This window comes from Uloborus diversus, chromosome 2, assembly GCF_026930045.1.
Source record: "Uloborus diversus isolate 005 chromosome 2, Udiv.v.3.1, whole genome shotgun sequence".
NCBI lineage: Eukaryota > Metazoa > Arthropoda > Arachnida > Araneae > Uloboridae > Uloborus > Uloborus diversus.
In genome coordinates, this window is record NC_072732.1 from 165,644,090 (window position 1) to 165,671,046 (window position 26,957).

The following is a 26,957-nucleotide window of genomic DNA, read 5'->3' on the forward strand; positions in this document are numbered from 1 at the left end:
AAAAATCGAGCTTCGTCCTTAGCCATAAAAGTAAAATAGCAATAAGTATAAAGAGCGAACGAGTGTTCATTTAGAAGTGAAAGCGCGAATTGAAACATATAAAAATTTGAAGAATTTCTAAAGTATGAACTAGCAAAAACAAAAAACACTAAAAAAAAAAACCGTGCGTTTTATTTAATTAAATAGTACACACACAAAAAAAGAAAAAAAAAAAAAACTCTCTGATCTAAGTGTGCAAAAAGTAGAGTTTCTAAATGTTTAAATGACTTTAAACTCATGTTTGATCCGGAGAAGCCTTGATTCAAAATTTTCATAATGATTACTTTTAATATTGTTGTTTAAAGGTAACGAATTTTCGTAACAATGGGTTTTATTTTAATCATTTAATGGGGAAATTACATAACATTTACTGTTTACCATCATAACGTTTTTAAACTAAGTTTTTTAGGAATGAATTATAGCCTAAGTTGCTCCCTGATAATGTAGCTATCTATGGTGGAAAAATGGTTGAAATTGGTCCCGTAGTTTTGAAGATTACCCCGGATATATATACATACACACAGAAGTAGCCATTTATGTATAAAGATTAGCACCCTATTTAAATATATAAATGATAAATAAGAACAAATTATAAATCTTTATTTTGCTATAAATAATCACATCCCGTTTTAGCGAAGTTTACAGCAGAAGTCTTGTTGTAGCGAAGACTTTTGTAATCCTCAAATCAAAATAACGTAGGAACAATGTCAACGTTCATAATATCGGCTTAACGAAATTTCGTTACAGCAAAGTGGTTCCGTTGTTCCCTTGGTCGAGATAAAAACGGTTTAAAACGGGGTCCGAATGTATGATCAAAACGGGATTTTTCTCAAATGATGTCTACAGAGCCATGATGATTTCTTTAGGGCGAGCTACGTCGACGATTAACCTCCAGACTTGAATAAGAAAGAATAAACGTCTTGAACTTGCCCTAAATCACGACTTCATACTTTACTTTATCTAGTCTCATTTCTCAATTCTTAGGAAAATCCTGTTTCCTTGGATGTTTTATATCTTGATTAACAACATTTCAAGCGCAATGCGATAAAAGGAAGTTTAATTTACACTAAGTGCCGTCGGGCATTGTTCCAAAAGATATGTTTGACATTCGGACAATTTTTCTCTTTTCTTTGTCCGCTCAACTTTACCGGCGCGATACGTCCTCTTTTGCGTGCATCTGAAAATATTGTATATGAAATCTTGCTAAATGTGAAAAAAATACGTTAAAGCAACTAGCTATTTGCACTTCAATGTTCTGCTTTGTTGCTGAAGGCGACACGCAAAAGCTTTAAGTAAGTACGTAATATATTAAATTAAAAATTCAGTAAAATTGGTTAGTTCGCATCAATATCGCATTTGATGATACAAAATAGTACATTATTGTAATCCTCATATAGCGAATGATAGAGTAACGCTCCTGATGTCATCAACAATGGAACTCGAGCCACGGAATTATACACTGGTGTGCAAAAATTAAGGACGAGACTGTTTTTTCAATATAACTTTGTACAAAAGCTTTCCAAATCAACACATTTAATACCGTAAGATCCCCAATACGTAAGGACATGTGTAATGTAAGCAACACTTACTAAAAGAGAAAGCAGAGGGATAAAAAGAAGCTTTATTGAAAAAGTAGCACGGAGCGCAATGCGACTGAAGGCCGAAACATCCCTGTGACGGGTGTCCAGCAAGAAACATCCAGTCTTTAGTAGGGGATATGATCTCCTCCGACTGCTAGGCAGATTTCACTGCGTCTGCCCATGCTGAGAATGAGGGTGTCAATGAGTTGTTGAGGCACTGCTGCCCATTCGTCTTGCAGCGCCAAACGAAGCTCCCGAATCGCTACTGGTGGTAAGGTACAAGTGCCAAGCGTCTGCCTAGAAAATCCCATACATGCTCGATGGGATTGAGATCCGGAGATCGTGCCGGCCAATCCATACGTTCAATATCCTTACTCTCTGAGAGCTGTTCGGCAGCTACTGTGCGATGACATGGTGCATTGTCGTCCATGAAAAGGAACTGCGGACCCATAGCGCCTATAAAAAGACGCACATATTTAAGAAGAATCTCGTTACAATAACGGGTCCCGTTGACTGAACCTGCGTCGAAGATGTGAAGGTCTGTACGACTACCAAGCATGATGCCTCCCCAAACGAGAACACCGCGACCTCCATACCTGTCCCTTTCAATGATGTTCGAGGGATGATTGCGGCTTCCCCGCTCTCTCCAGACGAGTATGCGATGAGAATCGCTACTCAGACTGAATCTGCTCTCATCTGTAAAGAGTACTCGTCCCCATTCATTGTCTCTCCAATTCCGGTGTTGCCGGCACCACAGAGAACGCCTTCTCCGATGAGCAGGCGTTAGAGGTACACACCGTATAGGGCGTCGTGCAAACAGACCACCACCGTGCAGTCTTCTGGCCACGGAAAAACGCGATATCAGTCGTCCAGTCGCCTGTGTCGTGTGTCTAGCGATTTCTCCCGCTGTCTGCCGCCTGTTTCTTCTGGCCTGTAAGACAATATACTGGTCTTCTGCGGGTGTGGTTCCTAGTGGACGACCACTACTGAACCCCCGGATAGCTGTTCCTGTAGTTTGAAATTGTCTCCAAAGTCGTGAAACGATGCTGTGAGCAATTCCGAACTCTGCAGCCACACTTGTCACACTGCGGCCTTCGTCCAACTTCGCAATGATTCGACCTCGGGTAAAAGCATCCAGATGTCGTCTAACAGATTAATTATTCGCCATTTCTCGCTGAGTCAGCAACTCGGTGTGATTTTAACTGCTATACGGCGTGCGATATCTTTGCCAGAAATACTGATTTTACACCGACAACATGCTTTATACTACTCAGACACCCCCCATTACGGCTGCCTGCATTTCTGCGCACGTGCTACCGTACATCACCTTACTTAATCTCCTGATTGGTCTTTCTGTTCGCTCTGCCTCTTCGTTCAGCTGATATGCTAATTTTTCGACTTCGTCCTTAATTTTTGCACACCAGTGTAATTCGCAACTCCAACAAACTATAGGGGGCGCTGCAGCCACTGTCTAATGGCCGATGAAAAAACTAAAACAAACGCACGCTGTAACATATAAATTGCTTCTAAACTTAGGAAATGATAGATATTTTTGTTCGCATGTTTGATTTTTTGTTCTTTATTCATTTGAAAAGATTTTTCAAAGTCTTTTGGTTATTCTGACCCATGTAGAAAGAGATTAGAAATCAAAAAGTATTACGAAAGTAAAAAATTATGCAGAACACACAGTAAGTTGTTCTGAAGCAGCCATTTTCACGATGTTGAATTCGGAATTCATAAATTTTTGGTTCGCTTCGGACGCATTTTCATTTTGTACCGTTTTTTCTATACATTAGTACATATTAAGTTCAGTTTCGTGACATTTCCGGCATTTGTTGACATTTTTGTCACATAGTGCACATACGTGACAGACTGTCAAGAGTAACGTATAACACTAGAAAATTTATTTCTATGACTATATGATTGGATATCAAAAGAAATTATCATGCATTTAATTCATTCGTCATGGAAATGATTTAACTGATATGCGATATCTTGTCAAGATACATTATTCTTTCACACAATTTTAAAACCATAACCCTATAAACAGATTTTTGGCGAACTTTTATTTTTTATTGTTCAAATTCTTAACGTTCTTTCTGGAATTTTTCAATCTGTTCTGCGATAAATATTTTCAAGAAAATTTATTTGCATACTGTCTATTTCAGTCGGATACTGTAGTAACAAAGGTTATTTAAATCATTTATGTGGAATTAATAGGTTAAGGAAAAGTGTCCAGTCAATGTTATTAAGTTCGTTTTTTTTTTCATCGAATTGAAAAACTGATATTTATTTAAATTCACTCAGAACAAGATAAATAAAATGTGTACTCACAGTTTATATCAGATATTTTTGATGTTACGCTGTTGCAGATGACGATTCCAAATGATGAATTACGCAAATAAAAAAATACACATAACAAACTATTTGTTTTGCCCAAAATGAACACATGGAACGCAATGTTTTAGTTTTGTCGGCAGTTTTGTAAATCTCCGCAAGGTAGCGTATTCGAGCGTTGGAGTTCCGAATTTAATAATATTTTTTGATAATGTTTGAGATGAGGCAGGGAATCTTTTTTTTTTTTTTTTTTTGACAAGGCTGAACTGGATCCGGTGACTTAACTGTTTTACTGGTAAGACTCATTTTACGAGAATGAAGAAACGAAAAAGTGGTCATCTATTAACGTTATCTACTGGAGTTAAGGGTTCAAATTCCAACTATCAAAATATCATCAAACGGGCAATTGCTTCGTTAAAATGTAGAAGTGTAGAAGCAATTTTCACTCGTCACGGGCGTCTTTCTAGTGCAATCTAGTTCCTCAAATGCGGACACGAACGGGACAAAAATTTTTTTGTCCGCAATAGAGGGGGGTCCGCAGGAGAGGGGTTTAATAATGTTATTTGCCTTGGAATCGGGGGATTAAAAATTGTCCGCGTAAGAGGGGTGTCCGCCTTTGAGAGGTGTCCGTTAGTAAAGGTTTTACTTTATTTAATATTAGATGTGGAAATGATTGAAAAAAAAAAAAAAACATTTGGAGGGGGGGAGGGGGATTGGGACAGAAAAAGACTTTTCCTTTTTTTTTGATGTAGTTTATTCAAATTATAAAATTAGTTATAAGAATTCAAAATTCGAAAATTTATAGCAGAAAATGATACGTATATTTCGAATTTTATAATACTTACACTTGAATGCTTTTTTTGGTTCGCTTAAATATTTTTTTTTTTTTTTGTGTGTGTATGTTCAGTATCTCACATGAAAACATTAACTTTGTAAATGCAAACTCTAAAATAACATAATTTCCTACATATCAAAGTATTATTTGCTACTTTTCTCATTGAATTCAATAATATCAGTCAGAGGAAATGTTTAAGTAAAAAATTTTAAGGTATTTTTATTCAATGTACGCGTATATATGCACACACACACACAAATACGAGTACATATAAATGCATGTAACAAACTTTTAAAAAATTCTGTCACAAAACTAATTCACAAAAATCACATTTTACTCAAAATTAGTGGCAGATTGAGAATTTGACTTACTTAGATAACTTTTGGCGTTCTAAACAAAGTTGTTAAGAGTTTGAGACAGAAAGCTAAACTGATCGATATAAAGTTGTCTTGTCTCATTATACTGCTTTAATAATTCGTTTTTATTTATATAATTCAAGTTGAAACAAAGAATAATTTTTTTTCCTTTCTTTCTTTCTTTTTGTTCTGTATGTAATAAAATTGTTACAGCAATCCAAGCTTACGCTATCTTTATGCTTTTTTTAAATTAATTTATTTATAAAAAATTGGTTCGATTGCTTTTTCCAAATTAGTTTGAAAAATGGTCAAAAAAGAAATCTGTTTAAAAAGTTTTATTAAATTACTTTAATTTTCAATGAATGTTTTTCTTTTAGAATGACGAAGTGCTGGCAGCCATTAACTTTTGCCACGATTGGTTTCCTAATTGGCCTCATTTACAAAGAATTCGAATCACAGTTCCAAGTTTTTGCTGCGCAACCAGTTTCTGATCCATCATCGTACATTTCTTCAACTAAAACGGATTTAGTTGACGTGGTATCAGATGTTATGCAGCTTGGATTTCCCAGTTATGACACGGTTCGGGTCAGAAAAAGTTACGTCCTAGGATATGATCGAAGAAATAAGGTGAAGAAAACTTTATATGAGGCAGTGAGAAGTAAAGGGATGCAAGTGGACTATTTTAAGTTTAGAGAAAAACGCGTTTAAAGATCAACTCCTAGGTAGGCTTTCATTGATTTTTTTTTTCTAAATCACGTTGTAAAGCAGCAACTACCAGGGCTACTAGTACCATCTCTTGCCCCAAGACAAAGGAGAGGTTCACCTACCATTTGTACTGGTTATCTCCAATTTTTTAATTTTGCCACTTGCATCCCTTTGCTTCTTACTACCTCAAATGTCTATTTTGTTCATTTTCAGTTAGATGCAAAAGCATGTACCCATGGTTGCTGTGGAATTGGCAAACGTCCCCACTTAACACGAGTCTTGTCTCAATTGAAAGTAAAAATCTGATGCGCGCTAGGGGCTCATTTAAATGTAACTCAGCTTGAATGGCTTCAATTTGAGGCTAAGACACATCTGCTAAAGCTGGCATCCCTGAAAACTAACAAAATAACGTCACCAATCACAGACATGCTTAACACATCGCTCTCAGGTTAACTTAATTTTCAGAGACTTTCAATGTAAGTACTTAGACTTTTTAAACTATTTTTCTGTAATGCAACTACATATCATCTAACGTTTGGCTGCTTCTGGACACTCTGAAATTGTTAATTTTATTATTTTTTTTTTTTTGCTCAATTTCGGAAAAAGGTTCGACCCCCAATAACAGACATCGAAAAATCTGATGATATTCAGTAGCAGATAATATGAGGAAAGGATGAGTAATGGACAAAATTCCCTTTTTCTCTTCAAAATGGGCAAAAGTTCTTTATTTTTAGATCGAAAACCTTATTAAATTCAAATAAACATGAAACACCAGCTGACCTCGTGGTATCTTCTCATAACGTTCCACCACTGCCTTGTAAATACGAACTGGCTCATAAAATTCACTTTGATAACAGTAGACGGTTGCACCGTATTCATGAGCCACAGCAACAAATCAATCATATCCGCATAAAATTCTCATTATTTAAATCCAAACCTATGACTGTCTGTTACTGGTGCCATTACCTTATATGTGTCCATTTCCGCTTGTAAATCGGATGCTAGCCTTTCCATCTTATCGGTGGTCAGACTGTAAGTGAAAAAAAATTTACATTTTGAACATAACTAGAACAAATAGTAGAATAGACTCTCGGCTGTTTTGGGGCAAGAGATTGTACTAGTAACCCTGGTACAGTAGCGGACTTTAGGGTGGAGGCACATTTCATCTATTATTTTTAATTAACTTCATATAACATAGAATATTTTTTTACGGTTATTACAAAGAACACAAAACACACACACAGCATATTTTGAATAAAAACATTTTTGTTTGCCAAAGATGTAATATTAGAGTAAGAGGCCAGAGCGGTAGAAGGCATTTAAAGCACTGGTTTCGAATTCGAGGAAACGCAATATCGCGATTCGTCCATTAATTCTTCTTTGATGGAATAAATAATTAACATTAATAAAAATATATAAAAAATTGAGGGGATGTGCCTATACATGAAAGAGTCCTTTTGATCCAAGAAGCTATTTGCAAAATAATAAATATCTTTTTCTACCTATAAAAAATGCAAAATGAAAGAAATCATATGGTAGTTTTTTTGCAAAATCATGATATTAATGGAAACGGCTTGTTAGTATCAAAATATCACCTCAACTGTGTCATGGCTTTAACAACAAATCAGTATAACAGCTTTGAAATTCGCAAGGCAATAGTCTCTGAATTCTTTAATAAAACTTATATGTTCTGAAGCTATGATTTTTTAAATTACATACTACTTCATAATTAAAATATAAATTTATTTATAAAAACTCAAATGAGGAAAAGATTTATTTAATAACCTTGCCCTCTTGTTATATACATTATGACAATATTCCTAATTAAAACTGCTCATTTTATAACATCTCGGTGAAATTATATTGGGTTTAGTATTTAATTCGCTTCGCTAGAAATGTTAAAGACAACTTACGTCTTCATTCAAAGCATATTAGTGCATAATATTTTTGTAGCTAAAAGTAAATTAATTTTCCTTAGGTGACCCTTAAAAAAAATTTAAAAATCAAGTCATGAAAACTTTGGTATGAAACATTGTATGCGGGGGGGGGGGGTTACGTTATTTAATTTCCGATCCCGCTCCAAAAGTTATTTCTGAATCCGCACCTGCCCTGGTAGGTGCTACCATACTACCGTGTGCAGGTAAAGAATGAAGTAGGAATGAGTTTTCGATTTTGAAGAAATGTGTGGTGGATTCAATACTAACAATAGGAAAATGTTGGAATTATACGTTTATTTCGCGCTTTTGTTTCAGCAGAAACCAAATAAGCGAGATTGTACTATAAAGATAACGTATAATAGAGGACAAAAATGCAAAAAAAAAAAAGAAAAATTAAAAATTCGCAGTTACTGCCTTTTACCTGCACACGGCAGTATACAAGATAGCATGATGTAAAAAAACTTTCCAATGATAGCGTTCCTGGGGTTTGCACTTTGTACGCGTTTTACTCAAAACTAAAATAAAAATCGATTTAAATCCCTTTGTTTCTCACTGCCTAAATTAATATTTGCTCTTACATGACAGTATTATGAGACATTCAATTATTGCCTAAAGGATTAACCACAAGGAGACAAAAATTAAGGAAAAGTGAAGAAAAAGATGGTTTCGACCGTGGAATCAACTGGACGCATTCACTTTTCATATCGTAGATGCTAGGCTCCCCGCTAGGGCGTGAGATTGCGCAATGGGGTCGTTTCCAAAATTTTAAAAGTATTTTTTTCTGAAAGAGTATGCTTAAAAACATAGGATCTGACCATTTTTTAAATCATTTGTTAAGGTTTAATATTTTTAAAAAATTACATTATTCGGTGCGCTTTCATTGCTTAAGCTTCTGCCGATGACATCACAAATGATGAAATGCCATTCAGTAATGCCATTCACAGTGCATAATATTTAATTTGCATCTTTACTTACGTGTATTGGCAAAGATATGGTTGATAGCAAGCGTAGAACGCATTTTTAATTCGCTGTTTGACTATCATAACGTGGAAACGTAGTAGAAAGATGCGGCAAAGTGCATCATTTGTGACGTCATCAAGACCACGCCTTGTTTGAAAAATCGGACATTTAAAAAAATTCATTAAAAAATAACTGTTGGGAAAATGAAAGTATTTTCTGGATTCATGTTTTTTTTTTTTTTTTCTTTTGCTTATTCTATCAATTTCAGTGACAAAAAGAACTACTTTTGACTGATGGAAACAACCCCATTCCCTCAACTTTTTCTAAAATCCTCCTCATTGAAAAATTCTTTGCACGTTAATTGACTCCAGTTGTTCACCAATCAACGGACATGCGTTATAAAGATTGGAAATTTCTCATCTCGAATTTTTCTATTTTTCCTATTTATTTTTAAAAGACAGCCAGTAAGAATGGAATGGCTTCCGATTACTCACAACAGCCATCTTATTATTATCAATGAACAGAAAAATCTGTATTTGAGGCAAACCTAAACTGGCAGCGTTGTGAAAGCTACGCAGATCCTAATCACAATTTTGCGGCGTTACCAGGTTAGGTTTGCCCCAACTATAGACATTTAGCCAATACAGGAAGAATGATTGAGAATAGCTTTTCTTTTGATTTACTGACGGCTCCAAATACTTTCGAAACTTTGAGTTTATCTTCTGCTCCTAGTTGCACCAAACATAATATATATTTTAAAAATCCATTTTGTATCGAAGTTGCTATTCTTGATCAAGGACGTACTTTTCAAAAACTTTTATATAGATTCACATGCTACACGTTAATGGAGCACTTTTAGAGCAGAAATACAGAAGTTCTGAAAAAGGTGGAGCTGCCATTTTAGCTTGTGAATGACTCCTTTATCACGTCGTCGTATAAGGGAAGGGTCAGATGCATAGCAAGAAGTTCCTAAAAGGTGTTGTCTAGATCAAAAATAGTCAATTCTCATGTTTAAAAATGTAAATTAGAAGCAGTCAAAACGTGGTGCTTAATTTTACATAGACAGTTTAGGAATGTGTAAAGTGGATTAAATGATGTGAAAACATCTTTTAAACAGAAGGGAATAGCTGATTTTCATAGTGGGAAGTTAATTTTGAGTTTCAAGGGAAGGGTACCACCCCCTTTCCTTCGCTACTGTCAGGGGTTAGGACACCTCCCTGCTTTTTTGTCCTTTCTTCAGATTCTTTTTCTACAAGATATTATAATGTGGAAATATTTTAAATATTTTCATTATCTTTTACGCTAAAGTCTTTTAAATTTCTTCCAATAGTTTTCTGTCTTCTACAGATTCCAAGAATGGATGTTAAAAAAATTTCTTCTGAAATTGTAGATACCTAATTGGGTGTGCGAGAATTTAACTCCGGATCTAATTCGGCACAATCCAAATGTGACTCGTAGGAAAACGGAATATTTTGAAGACGAAAGTATCCATCCTTACTTCCGTGCTACACTTGCAGATTACAGAGGCAGTGGATACGACAGAGGCCACCTAGCTCCATCGGGGGATCACAAACGCTCCCAAGAAATGATGAACGACACTTTCGTTTTGAGTAACATGGCGCCTCAGGTAAGCATGTCGAAACGTACTTTGTTCTATTTAACACTAGCTATTGCTCCAAGCTCCGTTCGGGGTTTAAATGCAACATGTCTATCGAAAGGGAGATACAAATAATAACAGGAATATATATATATATATAACGAGTTGATGTATGCAACACATCAGCTCTCATTATTGGCACTTTTAATATGATTCAATCGTTTACTCTTTAAATATCACCAACAATGGCCAAATTAAAACCAGATTTAAAATTTAAAAAAAAAATCGCCAAATTTATCGCAAAGTTGGCGAAAAACTTGATGACCAAAAGACTGGCGATATATCGCCAAGTGTCCGCCAAATTATAACACCACTTGAGTTTACATCAAAATTAACAATGATTTCCCCTCGAAAAGGGACAAAAGACCCCCTTTGGAGCGTACGAATGCAACCAAAAAGGAAGTTGCGCAACTAGACCCCACTAGGAGTCTATGCACCAAATTTAAACTTTCTAGGACATTCCGTTCTTGAGTTATGCGACATACATACACACATACGCACATACATACATACATACATACAGACGTCACGGGAAAACTCGTTGTAATTAACTCGGGGATCGTCAAAATGGATATTTCGGGTGTCTGTGCGTTCCTAGGCACATATCCACGTTTGGTCGGGTTGAAAAAAACTCAACATTCATTTAGGGGTGAGCAAAACGTAAATTAAGGCCGATTTTTGTGTGGAAATTTTTTCGCGTATACAATACTTCCTTTTTTGTAAAAGGAAGTAAAAAATGCTTCTTGATGGGGTCTGTTCCGAAATTTTAAAAGTATTTTTTTTTTCTGAAACAGCATGCTTAAAAACATAAGAATTGACCAATTTTAAATAGTTTGACGAAGTTTAATATTTTTAAAAAAATATTTTTATCGGTGCGCAGATTCAATTTCATTTTTTACGTTTCTGCACATGACATCACAAGTGATGAAATGCCATTCACTGATGCCATTAGCGCAGAGTGCAATATTTAATTCGCTTCGCATCTTTACTCACATGAATTGGCAACGATATGGTTGATAGCAAGCCGTAGAGCGCAATATTTATTTCGCTTCTGAATTATCATAAGCTGGAAACACGACAGACAGCAAGCGTAAGCAGTCGGCGCGCCAGTGGAGTACGCGCCAAAGTTCAACACTTGTGACGTCATAAAGACCGTGCCTTGTTTGAAAAACCGGACATTTAAAAAAAATAACGAAAAAACGTTTTGAAAATAAAAGATTATCCTCGCTCCATGTTATTTATTTATTTTTTATTTATTTATTTATTTATTTATTTTTGTTCATTCTATTAACTTCAGTGACTAAAAGCAGTACTTTTGACTGACGGAAACCCCATTCTAAAGACTATTAGTATATGCTTGGTACGATCTAAAAAGCTAATGCAGGGTGTGCAAAAGTCCAGTGGTGCCACATCACCGCCGCGCCGTTCCAGTACTGATCATCTGCAAAAATAAATTTATTTTTCACATAATGTTACTTTTATTTTAGATTTTAACATTTGGCAGTAATTTTTAAAGCTATATACCGCCTGTCAAGCAATACTAAGTTAGAATGCAAGAGTAATATGTATGTAAACGTTTACATATCGAAATACATTTTTAAAAAATCTGTTATATAGCCACCTGTCTGAAGAAATTAACTACATTCTTGCAGTCTGCTACAATACTGCCATGGTCATGTAAAGGGTAGTAACTGAAAAATTCATTTTTCTGCTTCTCTCTCTCTCCCTGTTTTTTCTTTCTTTCTTTTCTTTTTTTTTTTGCAATATTTTTATTTTTCTCATCTATCGTATGTAATGTGTTGTACAAGCTTGCTTATTTGGTTTCCGCTGAAAAAAAAAAATGTGCGAAAAAAACTTTAATTCCAACATTTTCCTGTTAGTATTGATTCAAAAACGCAGTTCTCCAAACGTCTCGAAAACTCATTTCTGTGGATACTGCCGTTTACCTACTCACTGCAGAATACTACATCAAACGCAATCGGTACGCAATGAAACACAATTTACTACTTTACTATACTCCTATAAATAATTATCTCTAATATCCCGTCAGGTTCAAACATTGATGGTAAAATGCCTATTTAGCCAACATTTGAAGTAAGTTATAGAAGATTTAGGCAGGTTCATACAACGGGAAAAAATTAATCGATCATACGTAAATGATATCGCAACATGTGTGGTTGGAGGAAAGGCAGGAGAGAAAATTAACCTGATTGAACTATCAAACACTGCAGTGTAACATGGAATCAATGCTTTGGCAAGAGTGAAAAACTCTGTTTAGTATAAAATTGAATTTTGCTTCGCGGTCTAAATAGTCCACTGGTTAATAAGCATTGCAGTATTGTTTGCTTATGTTAAGACATTTTTTTTAGGATGTATATTCTGAAAACCTATGTACATTTATAAAATTTGGCGCATGATCTGCTCATGCTTTTACTTCTTATTGTAGGTCGGCGTTGGTTTCAATCAAGATGCATGGAATGATTTAGAAATTCATGTTCGACGATTGGTTCCGAAATATAAGAGCGTTTTTGTCTGCTCAGGTCCATTGTTTCTGCCAAGGTAAGCACAAATAGTTGACTTTTTTTTCACTGTATATGTGTTAGAAGTCATTTGAGAGAGATTATTACAGAAAAATATTTTCGCTTTCGGCAAAAGTTATCTTTTTACATAGTCATTTGTCTTATTTTAAAGAGACAACTGCTTTCAAGATATTACACTCAATACCTGATTGCAATTACTGGAAAAACAGTCCTTGACCTCATTCAGGCATATTTCATTGGTCAAATATCGATGTTTTCTGAAGTTTTGACTCGACCGAATATTTTTCGTTTGACTGAAAATGTTAAATCAAGTTCAAATTACTGCATTCACTATTTCAGAAGCACTCATAACATAACAAATAATGAATCAGCAAAGCTATTCGCAAATAAGCGAAAGTGATGATGTACACGCACAGAAAAGTAAGTACAGTGAAGGCACAGTTTATACGTTTCTCTTTTATACGTTTATATCATTTATACGTTTTTTTTTTTTTTTTTTTGAGCAATCCCATTGCTTATTTTTCTCATTTTAGTTTCGAATTCCTATGTGATTTTATTTTTCCCCGCCTCCCTCTGCAGCACCACCGCCGACCGGCCTCACGATGCTGCTCCTCTAGCGAAAACCGTCTCCAGGTTGCGTCCATATCCTACACACACACGCATACATAGACACACCTACACACATACACCACACATACACATACTCCTACACACACATACACCACACATACACACACTCCTGCACACACACACTCATGCCTGCACACAGACACAAACACACACGCCTACATACACACACACACACACTCGTGATTGCGAAAAACATAATTTGAATTCCAAATGTCAAAATTATTATTATTTTTTTTTTTTTTTTGGAGCAATCACGATTGCTTATTTTTCTCATTTGACTGTTTTGAAGTCCTATGATTTTATTTTCCCACCACCTTCCTCTGCCAGCCCCACCGTCGCGTCGACCGGCCTCACGATGCTGCTCCTCTTGCGAAAACAGTCTCCAGGTTGCGTCCATATCCTACGCATACACACATACACACACACGCCTACACACACAGACACACTCATGCCTGGGCGGAGACACAAACACATATGCCTACATACACACGCACACGAACGCCTACACACACGCGCGCGTACACACACAGCACTGCACACACAACACGCACACACAGCATACATGCACACACACGCATCCACACACATGCGCCTACACAAACACACACACACATGCGCCTATACAAACACACACACGCGCCTATACAAACACACACACGCTCGTGATAGCGAAAAACATAATTTGAATTCAAGATGCCAAAAATTCAAATTAATACAATTTTTTTTTTTGAGCAATCACATTGCTTATTGTTCTCATTTGACCGTTTTGAATTCCTATGATTTTATTTTCCCTCCGCCTCCCTCTGCAGCACCACCGTCGACCGGCCTCACGATGTTGCTCCTGTAACGAAAACCATCTCCAGGTTGCGTCCATTACCTACACACACTCACACTCATGCCTGCACACAGACACAAACACACACGCCTACACACACACACACACACACAAACTCGTGATTGTGGAAAACATAATTTGAATACAAGATGTCAAAATTCATTTTTTTTTTCAAATTATTTTAAATTGGTTCCTGCTAAGTCAAACATATATTAACGGATATCTATTATACGTTTTTTTTCTTTATAAGTTTTTTTATACAGTCCCCTAAAAAACGTATAAACGGTACTTTACTGTAGTTAAAATTTCTTAATAATTAAATGGCATAACTATGCGATACAACTACACATGACAAGTAATAACGTATTGACCTACCTGGTGGATTTTATGCAAACATTCATTCGGCGTGGTTCATTTCTGAGTTTTCGCAAGATCACTTGCGAAATCTTCCCTCAAACTTTGCTGAATTGCCTTGATGAATTAAGCACATCTTGTTCCATTTTAATTCACCTATACACGTTAAACCTTTCGCTGCTGAGATAGATGTAGGTTAAAAAACCTTCTTCACTGAGATATTTCTTTCATCGTAGTAACAAAAATGGCATGAAAATGTTCTGTAAGTATCTTTTTACTTCTCTGGTTTTTTCTAACCCCAAGAGAGGGTTGGAAATGAGCTAATAGTTCAAACCAGCGTTCAGAAAATTTCTTAGATACCGTTTCCTTCCCAGAGTGGCGGTAGCAAGTGACACACTGAAAACCGCTCGCCGTCTATGAGCGGCCGAAGCAACCTAGAGGTGAAATCCCAAATTATTCTACAAAAAAGGGCTTTAAAATAATAAATATTAATGCATATCAGTAAAAGATATATCAGTGTGGTCGGGCATTTTCCAGTTGAAGTATAAGAATCTGGAGGAAGAGCTTACAACAGGGTACATAATATCGTCAATCATTAGGGGAGACTTTTTTTTTTTTTTTTGAAGTCTTTTTAAATCAAAATGCTGTGTCGTTTTGTAAATTTATTCATTAGAATTAAGTACTTTTTTGGAAAACCAACACATATTATCATTACCTTTGTACTAGTAGACTTAACCTGGTCTGCAGGAAACTTGATCCTGGGGAGGGGGGGGGTTGCTTATAAGTGTTTTAAATACAAAAGAAGCATTTGTTATTTGAAGCATAAGTTAGAAGCAAATCTTTCGAACTTTAAGAATGGATTTTTAATGTAAACAACAAATACTAACACATTATAACAACAAATACTAACAGACTTAACACATTATAACAGCAAACACTAATACATAATAATTTTTGCACGTATTGTAATATTTGAAACGAAAACTCGTTTACAACTACCTTTGCGTAAAACCTTGATTTTCTCCAATGCTTTTTTCTTTCTTTCTGTTTTTTTTTTTTTTTTTTTTTTGAGATGTGCCATTTTCCATGTCGGGGTGCGATATGGGGATGCCCTTCTGTACCTGACCATCATAAACGACCTGTTGGGTCTTTCGGATCTAGTGATTCTTATTTTTGATGTCATGAAAATCAAATTTTTAGTTTTACTTTGTCCTCAAAAGATGTCCTTAAGGGATGTGCATGTTTTCTGTATCAACGTTGCTTATATTACGTCGACAGCGCGTAGAGCTCGATCAAATCATTTCTGTAGATACAGCGGTTCCCAACCGGTGGTTCGCGAACCCCTAGAGTTTTGCGAGCAGTGATGTTCCCATCAATTTTTCTGAGGGTATACTCCCAGTAATCCACTACGCACAATTTGTGTATGTGATCATATACATAGTATGTCATAATATGAAAATTTATGATGCTTGAGGGTATACGCTATATGTCTAAAAAATGTTTGAGAGTATACGACGTATATGGAATGCAGTATACCCTGTGGGAACACCACTGTTCGCGAGAGGATTTCAGGGGGTTTGCGAAAAAAAATGCTGTAATAGCTGAGTTTTAACATGCTTGTTTCTGATGAAGTCTCATGTTCAAGCGGTTTCAAGCAAACTTTGCTCCTTTTTTACTCAATTGTCTCTCAAACGTTCGATATTCATAGCATGAAAATATTTGTATACTTGCTGACACATTTTACAATTAAAGAATTTAGTCTGCTATTGCAAAGCGCCGGTTTTAGCGCTTGGGAATGAGTCCTGAAATTATGCTGAAAAAGTTCTACTTATGAATACAATGTCCTCAGATGAAATAATTGGAAAACATTCGTTTCCTCAGAAGCTTTTGATCTGAAAAGTTGATTAAACTTGATGAAAACATTGAATGAAGTATATGCGAGCGTCACCAATATTTTAATGTTTAGTTTCTTTACCATTTGAGTCCGACGAAGAGCTATAGCTCTTCTCGTGTGTTGAGTCAAAAATGCATAGAAGTGAGATTGCGCTGTTGTTTGTTGCTATAATTTTCACACTACATAGACTACAAGTTACTTCGAACTTTATTGTCGAAAAAGAGAAAGAATAGCTAGCAACCCAAAAATACCACAGGAAGTATGGAAAATTAATTTCTTTAGTAAATTTTTGTGGGTGAAAGTCTGGCAGTGTGAGGTTTACGCATTGAAAAAAAAAAAAAATCAGCGGGATTTAATATGCAATTTAATTTGTGTTATATGTAAATAAGGAATTTATAAAATTTGTGTAATAAAATTCTCTTGCAGTAAGTGAGCTTAAAAATATTTGTTTTGTTAAAAATCACCTTTTGTGTAAAAATTAGAGTAAATGCGTTTATTGAAAAAAATACGCTTCTGTTATTTTTCAATGTACGCCTTTTTTTCCGCACTTATAGCATAATTACAAGAAAATTCTTCAGCAATCAAACGATTAATGTGCGCAATATATCCTTATTAAACAGCTAGGATCGTATCTAGTCCTTTTCAAGAAGACTGAAACCTAGAGATCTTTCTCATTTTACTCGAAGAAAAAATTTCATTTAGTTAATCTGAGGCAGTTCCCTGAAAGGTATTTTAAAGACGATTCTTTAATTGACTTCTGTTTTAGTGATAGAGATAACTATAACCTTGTGTCAGAAAAAATTCAGTCAAACTTGGAGTCTCTTTGTTCCAAAAAAAAAAAAAAAATCCATTTTCAAATTTTTCTCAAATTTGATAGAAGCTGAACGCAGAATAATCAGTTTATTTTTTGGTGAATTTATTTTGCATTCATTTTAGCGATCATTTTAGTTCTTAGCAATATTTGTAATTCTATATTTTGCAATTATGTTTTCTTCTTGTTGTTCACTATGGAGCAGCATCAAACTAAAAAAAAAACCCCCAAATTTTATTGTCTATGTATGTATGTGTGTGTTCACGCTTTTTTTTGTTTTTGCTTGTTACTTATTACCTAGCACCCAAGGGGTTCGCCAACTTCTTTCGAAGTTTGGAATGGGTTCGCAAAGGGGAAAAGGCTGGGAACCGCTGCTGTAGAATGATAAGAAAAAATATTAGTTACCTGATAAAATCACGTAATACCCCCTCCCCCGCTCCCCAATAAAAACCAGAGTAAATAACGGATTGATTGCGAATAAACTAATAAAGCAGTAAAGTAAGTAATAGGTTGAATAAATAAATGAATACACATTAGAGAGTTATGCAACTGCTGAATCTATTCATTTTTTCTCTCCTTACTCCATCTCTGACATGGGTTATAGTAAAGGAAACTTTCTAAATGACGATAAAATAAGAAACATATTTTTTTCTCTATAGAGTATGACAATTGGAACTACTTACAATCGACTTCTTCAAATTTTTCCACTATATCTTCAACATGGGTGCATCCCCCCAGAACAAGGACGAACCCCCCAAATATCCCGAAGACACCCCAAACTGCACCCCTTCTCAAACAAAAAGAGAGAATACCCCTCCAAACAAAAAATTTCAACCTTAAAAATTTCAAAGGCACAGTCTGCACCATGGACCCCCCACCCCCCAAGTGGGCACACCACTATCTTCAAGCTTCTGCATGATATTTATCTCTCAGATTGAAGCTTAATTGTTCAATAAACTTAATACAGTAAAATTCGAACCAATTTTGTTAATTTGAGTATCTTTAGCTTTGTTAGGGGTGCTCGCCCCCAAAAAGACCCATGAGCATGCCCCCACCCCATAAGAAGCAGGTGAACTAAAAAAGTAGGGAGTCAAAGGAGATGGGAGGGGAGGGGCACGGTTGACTTTGATTGTTTTGTTCATTAGTATTTAAAAAATGCAATTATGACTCGTTCACGCGCATAATGCACTGATGTTATGACTAACTTTATGTTCTTGTGTATGGAGGGAGGAGGCAGGAAACGTTCGCCCCGGGTGCCGTCAGCTCTTTGGACGGCCCTGCCTATAGACGATGATGCGAACATTTGAAGTCATTTTTTAAAACCATAAAGTACACAAATAATCTGCTGAAAAGTCTAAAGAATATCTGCGGCACAAAGAAAAGACTATTCAACTATGGGGGCATTTTTGATCCGATAAATTGAGAAATTGTTTTGAAAAATAAAGAAATAAAAACAAAATTGTTTAAATGGGCCCTTTTTTCCCTAACTTTCAATATGCTTTCAAAAATCTGTACTAATAACAAAGCTGAAAGTCTGTCTGGATTTCTGTCTGGATCTCTGTGCCGCGCATAGCGCCTAGACCGTTCGGCCGATTTTCATGAAATTTGGTACAAAGTAAGTTTGTAGCATGGAGGTGTGCACCTCGAAGCGATTTAATGAAAATTCGGTTTTGTTCTTTTTCTATACCAATTTTAAGAAAATTTTTCCGAGAAAATTATCACAACGTGGAATAGTAAATTACGAAGCCATCATAACGTGGAATCGTAACATGGGTGAGCCATTTAACATAGCCAATTGACGAGAAATTCATCATCCATTATTTGTTAATATACAGGCGAACCAAATGACCTTTTAATTTTTCTACTACGGGCAAAGCCGTGCGGTTGCCACTAGTATTAAATAAAACTTATGACGAGCTCTTTCTTTTCAGGAGAATGAATGCTACTCGCACAAAAGAAGGAAGAAAATTCGTAACATATGAAGTTATTGGAGAGAACAACGTTGCAGTTCCAACGCATTTTTACAAAATCCTTGCCTGTGAAACTGATGGAAACTTATTTGACATGGAAGCTTATATCATGCCTAATCAATACATCGCAAAGTCAAAGCCTTTAACAGATTTCATGGTGAATATTATTCAGCATTTATCTTTTTTTTTTCTGAGTGAAATAAAAAACCAGCCTTTAAGAATGGGGTCGTTTCCAAAAATTTAAATGTATTTTTTTCTAAAAGAACATGCTGAAAAACATAGGATCTAACCATTTTTTGATAAATTTGTTTACGTTTAATATTTTTAAAAAATTACTTAAATCGAAGCGCTTTTATTGTTTACGGCTTCTGCCGATGACATCACAAATGATGAAATGCCATTCAATGTTGCCATTCACAGAACAAAATATTTAATTCGCATCTTTACTCACGTGTATTGGCAACGATATGGTTGATAGCAAGCGTAGAGCGCAATTTTAATTCGTTGCTTGATTATCATGACGTGGACACGTAGTAGAAAGATGCGCCAAATTGCATCATTTGTGATCTCATAAAGACCACGCCTTGTTTGAAAAATCGGACATTTAAAAAAATTAATTTAAAAAAAAACTGTTGGGAAAACGAAAGTATTTTCTGGGTCCTTGTAATTTTTTTTGCTCATTCCATCCATTTTCATGACTAAAAGTAGTATTTTTGACTGATGGAAACAACCCCATTATCTATAAGTTACAGCAAAAGACGCGTGGCTTCTGTGCGGACGAAATACGATTTACCGGGAGAAAGACTCTGTGTTAGGGCTTTGATTTCTTGAAAGAATTTGATCGTTCCCGAAATTTAAAAAGTATTTTTTTTTTTTTTTTTTTTGAAAGAGCATGCTTAAAAACGTAGGATTTGACCATTTAAAAAATAGTTTGGCAAAGTTTAATATTTTTTAACAATTATTTTAATCGGTGCACAGATTCAATTTCTCTTTTCACTCTTCTGCACATGACATCACAAGTGATGAAATGCCATTCACTGATGCCATTAGCGCAGAGCGCAATGTTTAATTCGCTTCTTTACTCGCATGTGCTGGCAACGATGTGGTTGATAGCAAGCGTAGAGCGCAATGTTGAATTCGCTTCTGAATTATCATAATCTGGAAACGCGGTAGACAGCAAGCGTAAACATTCAGCACGCAAGTGGAATAGAGCGCCAAAGTTCATCCCTTGTGACGTCATAAAGACCACGCCTTATTTGAAAAATCAGACATTAAAAAAAAAACTAATTGAAAGTTAAACGTTTTGAAAATAAAACATTTTCCTTGCTCCATGTTATTTTATTTATTCATTTATTTTTATATTTTTTTGCTCATTCTATCAACTTTAGTGACTAAAAGTATTACTTTTGACTAAGGGAACCAACCCCATTGTGCATTTCCGTCGAAACAAAATCTTTTAAGTCCTCGACGCAAAAGTAATGGGTTATACGCTTGACCTGTGTGCGCAATTGGAAGTCAAATAGACAGAGATGGGTTTCTAAAAAACAGAAGAAATTTTCGTTTTAAGAAAATAAGTCGGTAGAAAGCGATAACAAGAATTCTTGGTTTGTAATTTTTTCCCCCCATTTTTTCCACTGTTATCCGGGAAAAAATTAAACATACTTAAATTTTATATATATTTTGACAGCAAGATTCATTTTTATGTGCGGGTACGATCATCGAGTAAAATAAATTGGACCACCACTGTTTTAAGCTATGATTCATTCAAGAGTTTCCACCAAGGGTGGGTCAATGCGCCACTAAAATTTTTAGAGGGGGTGTTTTGAGGGTTTATTTTTCTTTTTTTTTTGGGGGGGGGGCCTCTTACTTTTGTGGGGCCTCCGCGATATTTAGGAGGGCGACTTTGTTCGTAAGGGGGTAGGGGTGGGCTACCCTGATTCATTTGGAGTCGGGATTTTATTTTCAATGTAATATTAGTTGTAAAATCTGTACCTCAGAGCCAGAAGGAAGCAAGTCCAAAAATAGCGATTTTTCGTTTATTAGTGCATAGTTTGCAGAAGCCTATTCTGCATCGAGCCATGTGAAAGTAATTCTTAAAAAAAAAAGAAAAAAAAATATATATTCCATTTTTTAGTAGGGTTAAAACAACGCGCGTCCCATCCTTTGCATGCGCCAGAAAAAAGTTTCCCCCAATTATCATAATGTGACTTACGTCCTTCTGGCTCTGAATATCAGAAATACTCCCTATTGTTCAAGTAGAGCAACCAACTGTTGAATTTAACGATAGTTATAGTGTGAACTTTATGGCAGATGTCCCTCTAGTTGCGTTATTTAGCTCATTCATCCAATCGGAACTGTATTACTTCACTCTCATAATTATACTCATAACATTTCAATCACCATTTCGCATATTTGAGCTTCGATAAGGCTGATAACAACTTTCCATTTTCAACTCGAATTTTTGCATTGTTCAGGGTTTGCTAACACAGACTTGATTTTGAATAATGCAAGAGAAAAAGTATAGGGACTAGCAGGCACGTCATTTTGAATTTTTCCATTAGGGAGTGGGGTAGCAATGTAAATTGTACCGGAAAAAAAAGAAAGAAAGAATCAGCAGAAGCAACGACTACTTGCATGTAAATGCATTCCCAAGTCAAGGGAAGCAGTTGACTCCCCTAAATGACGTGTCTGGCGACACGACGCCTCATGGTTAGGTCACACGTCTAAGCCAGAGCAGTGTTTCTCAAACTATTTTGACCTGCCTCGTAAGAATTAATGAAAAATTTTCGTGAAGCGAGAGGATTTTTTTTTTTTTTAACTAAACAGGGTTAGGAGACTTTACAAGGTCATAACTTGATTGGTGTATTCTGCGATTTTTCTTTATGATGACATTAGTAAAAACACTTCACACGCATACAGAAAATTATGAAATGTAGTTACAAAACTAACATCAGAAGACATCATATAACTAAATTGTTACTGTTACTATTATAATTATTTTAATAAATATTTTTAACGCAAAGATATAAAAAAAGCTTAATCAGTAACCCTTGATTGATCACAAGGTGTACTGATTAAGCTTTTTCGTGGACCGATCCGCCGGAAAAATGGCTGAGAATACTTAGACTAGACTATTTATTCATCTGGCATCTACTCAGCTCAGTTAATGCACCTAGTTTTTATCTAGTGTTGCCAACTAACACCAACATGTTGCGTAGATCGAGCGTAGATTTCGGGAATCAGAGCGAGGAATCAGAACCCTTTGTTATGCTATAAAAAGATTCCCCATTTTCTTTTTATATATTTGTTTTTTGCAAACAATTTGAACTTGCCCAGCTTATTAAAAGACTTTACAGATGAAAATTTTGTTTTAAAAAGTGATTTCACTTTTCATAGGTATCTCAGGAAGCTATTGAGAGAGCGGCTGGATTGTTATTCTTCAACCAGTTAAAGAAAAGTGATTTCCGAACTATAAATGGGAAGACAAGTTAACATCTTTCAGGCAGCGAAAAGACTGAAATCTAAAAACGCCACTTGGAAGGCATATCAGTGGATCCAGAAAATCTGAAGTTCCATACGGTGTTCAAACCGTATAGTAGGAGACTAGATTCAAAAGGAGTATTTTGTATTTTAGCGATACTTAAATATTCGTTTCGTCAAAGCAGTGAAATAAGTAAATAATGTACTGTATTTTATGGAAAAGATAAGTTTTCAATAAAATACAGTAAAACCCCTCCTAACGGACACTCCTCAAGTGCGGACACCCCTCTTATGCGGTCAATTTTTAATTCGCCGATTCCATTGCAAATAACATCATTAAACTCCTGTCCTGCGGACACCCTGTATGGTGGACAAAAAAAATGTCCCGTTAGTGTCCGCATTAGAGAGGTTTTACTGTATTTGGAATCTGTGGGTCATAACATTTTTTACGTACTCTGGAAATATAATTTATATTTTTGGTGAAAATAAAATTTGTATTTAAGAACAAAATCTTCAAAGTATTTTTCAGTGTTCAATTTTACTAGGTCGTAATGTCAAACAACGAAGTAGAAATTGAATAAAGTAGCTGGTTGCTCCTGATTGTTTCGTGTTTTTGTCTTATTCCTTTCATTTTATGAAGTTCTTTGCATCATAACATTTCTGATTTTGAAAAATTCGAAATATAATACAGGAAACAAAATGCTCACAAGTTCTAAAGATAGCATTAACCTTTTGGTCATAAGTGTCTACAGTTTAAAGACATCATAAAGAAAACAAAAACAAACAGTAGTTTAAGTTTAAAGGTATCCTTTACTATAGTGATAGCTCATATTTTAAAAACGTCATTCACCTTTGGTAATAACTCATATTTGAAAGATATCATTCACTTAGGAGATACGCACATTTTAAAGAAATTAACTTCGATAGTGACGCTCCTTTTAAAGCTATCCTTCACTTTTTTAGATGATGTGCACATTTTAAAAGCAAAACAAAAATCCGGCCCCCTCCCCAAGTAAATAAAATGAGTTTAAATTTAAAAAAAGCTTTAAGAAAACTTCAAAAAGAAATTGAAAATAAGTAAATAGTATTACCAAAAACAGTGCAACTAAATAAAGATTTTTTTGTCAAAAATAAAACCATCTACAGCTCTCTCTTTTGAATAAAAGACAAAGCGCTCCGAATTTCCTTTCATTTTCCGTTGCCAAAACTTTAAAATGAAAAAAAAAAATGTTAGCGATCATTTTGTAATTAAAAATCATTTGCACTTTGAATTCACTTCATTTTGATTCAGTCACTCAACCTTTATCTATATGAGAAACAGTACTTAAATTTGTATTAATAACCTTTATCTTATTCCTTGAAACAAAAAGTTTAAAATATATTCTGAATCACTTTTATCGTTTTTTTTTTTTCTTTTGACTAAAAGATTAAGTTTAGTATTTTTGGTTTTTCAGATACGACGGTTTGAAATTCTCTTGTGGGCATTAAGTAATGAAATTATTTATATTGTCCATTTTTGCGTTTGTTTTGAACACATTCTTCTTTACGAAATATTTTATCAAAATTTATTTCATGCAAATTCACCTTTAAGTACAGGATTTGCCTTAGATTTCCTCGCAGGCATAAAAGTTAAATTTTTTTTAATTGTTCATTTTGAAAATGTTCTTTGGCAAGAGATTTTTTCAACACAGTTTGTTTGAAGCAAAAGCAAATTTACCTTAAAGTGCGGGATATATATTTGCCTAAAAATTCCCTAGTAAGCTCTAATACTAAAGCATTTTGAATCATTGAAAATTGAATAAAAAATGTTCAAATAAAAAAATGAAATCTGGAAATGAAATGTCCTCATCTTGATCTTTCAAAGGAAAAGAATTTTACTGAATTGTATTAATCCCTCAAAAGTTTTTTGGGAAAAAGGAACAGACGCACATCATCCCTATATCAAAATCCTACATTGTATTTTTTAATGTTTCAATATTTATTTAATTATTTTACTTATTTTTGACTTTTTAATGCTATTTTAAATATGCATTAAGCCTTCTTTCATGGTCGTTCTTCTTTTTCGTCTTCTTCTTCTTCTTCTTCTTTTTTTTTTTTTTAACTTTTACGTTAAAGTAGGCTGAAAAAAAGAGTGAAGTAAGACGCGAAAAGATTTATCGATGAAAAGAATTATGTCCAATATTTGTTTTGCAAAATAAAACATTGGATCACTTGACGCCATCGACAAATCACAAAGAGAAAAGAATGAGAAATGCCCAGCCACGACAAAATGAAAAGAAAAAGTAAAACATTGTTTTTTCATGCGAAAAAAAATTAGGTGATAGTTATTACTACCATATCAAACTTCTTCTCTCATCAGTAATTTAGGTTTCATGAATTTCATTGGTCAATAACAATGTATCACTTGACCGTCTATCTAACAATCACAAGGAGTGTAAAGCTGATGCCAAGAATCGGCAAAATTAAATCAAAAGAAAAAATGAAGAAATCCGATGCGAAATTCTGTTAAAACTCTTACTGATCCTAAAGTGTTAAAAATATGGTTTGTTTTCTCTGCATAGACACTGTGTTGGCAGCAAAACAACTTTTACAGAGTTTGTTTGCCGTCTGTAGATAACTAGCGGTACAATCTGATAAGGATTACCCGTGGTGCAAATGTGCAAATGTAAAAGAATTCACTCCAACAGATTTTAAAAGCAGACAATATATTTCACATGTTTTTTACAGAAAAAAATTCGAAAAACACACACACACACATGCAAAAATAAATAAATAAATAAATAAAAATAATAAATCCTGCAACGGCTCTGCGATCCTACCAACGGCGACCAGTTTGTTTGCCTGATAAGGATTACCCGTGGTGCAAATGTGCAAATGTAAAAGAATTCACTCCAACAGATTTTAAAAGCAGACAATATATTTCACATGTTTTTTACAGAAAAAAATTCGAAAAACACACACACACACACACATGCAAAAATAAATAAATAAATAAATAAAAATAATAAATCCTGCAACGGCTCTGCGATCCTACCAACGGCGACCAGTTTGTTTGCCTATATATTCAATAATTCAAAAAACGCACAAAGCACGAATTTCATGTTTAAGTAAAATTTCAATATACTAAAAAGAGCAGTCTAAAAAACCCCGATTACTATTAGGACAACTGTTTCTACTAGTCCAGTCAATAGATACATTTTACCTTGCAAAAAATGGGGTCAAAGATTTTATTTTTTTAATTTGTACATATTGGTGCCGACATAGAAAAACCAAGTTATCCAACACGAAAGACCCCGGGAGAATTTTTGGGGGCCGAAAAACCACAAAAATTTATGACTTTTTTTTGTTTTTTCCAAAATGTCTCCGAAATGATTCAACTTAGAAAAAAGTTTTAAATGTAAGGTTTAAAGAACATAAAATTTCCTACAACTTTTGTATTTACAACTTTTTTGTAGCACAAATAACAAGCTTGCTATAGCTCTTTGAAAATAGGCAGTTTTCCTCCACTCCGAAAAAAAAAAAAGCTTTCACACCGAAAGCAAGGCGTCATAATTATTAGAACTTGAATATAAACTTTAGTTTCAGAGAGTTTATCGACAGTTATTGAGTTTCTTGCTCCCCCCCCCCCCCGCTAGACACAGAGTAGCATTTCTGGCTGACAGATTAGTTCCCACTAGACTCCAAAAACAAACGATGTATTATGAAACTGAAATACATATATACACATTCATTTAAAGCACATACGACTATGCAATAATTTAAAAAAAAAACCTTCCCTACTGCTCACGAACTAACTTTTCTGATCTGACAGAGGTAGTCTTCATCAGATTCCAATAATAGATGATAAATTGCTGTTTATAACTGGATTACTAATTTTTTACATTCATTTGAGAGATGTAATTCGTACATTCTAGTCTAATTATTGCAAACAAAGATGCGATTTTTAAATATTAATGTGAAGGAAAGAATATTAGGCAGCTAATAAGCAAACAATCAACACAGTCATGCATCCTATGCTCTGATACAATAATAATAAT

The 26,957-nt window shown here is 34.9% G+C and overlaps 1 protein-coding gene across 3 annotated transcripts in view; it reads left to right on the forward strand.

Moving 5' to 3' along the window:
• LOC129217471 (endonuclease G, mitochondrial-like) overlaps positions 1-23,506 on the forward strand; it is a 32,492-nt gene extending 8,986 nt beyond the window's left edge. For 2 of the 3 annotated variants that reach the window (XM_054851775.1, XM_054851777.1), the window contains 5 exons: positions 5,525-5,774; positions 10,140-10,376; positions 12,853-12,965; positions 19,402-19,597; positions 22,837-23,506. In XM_054851775.1, the coding sequence (XP_054707750.1) occupies positions 5,526-5,774; positions 10,140-10,376; positions 12,853-12,965; positions 19,402-19,597; positions 22,837-22,932 (891 nt within the window). In that variant the 5' untranslated portion in view covers position 5,525 and the 3' untranslated portion in view covers positions 22,933-23,506. Of the gene's footprint in view, positions 1-1,191; positions 1,332-5,524; positions 5,775-10,139; positions 10,377-12,852; positions 12,966-19,401; positions 19,598-22,836 lie in introns of those variants that run through there. The other variant, XM_054851776.1, reaches the window with a different exon arrangement.
• Positions 23,507-26,957: the final 3,451 nt, after the last annotated feature.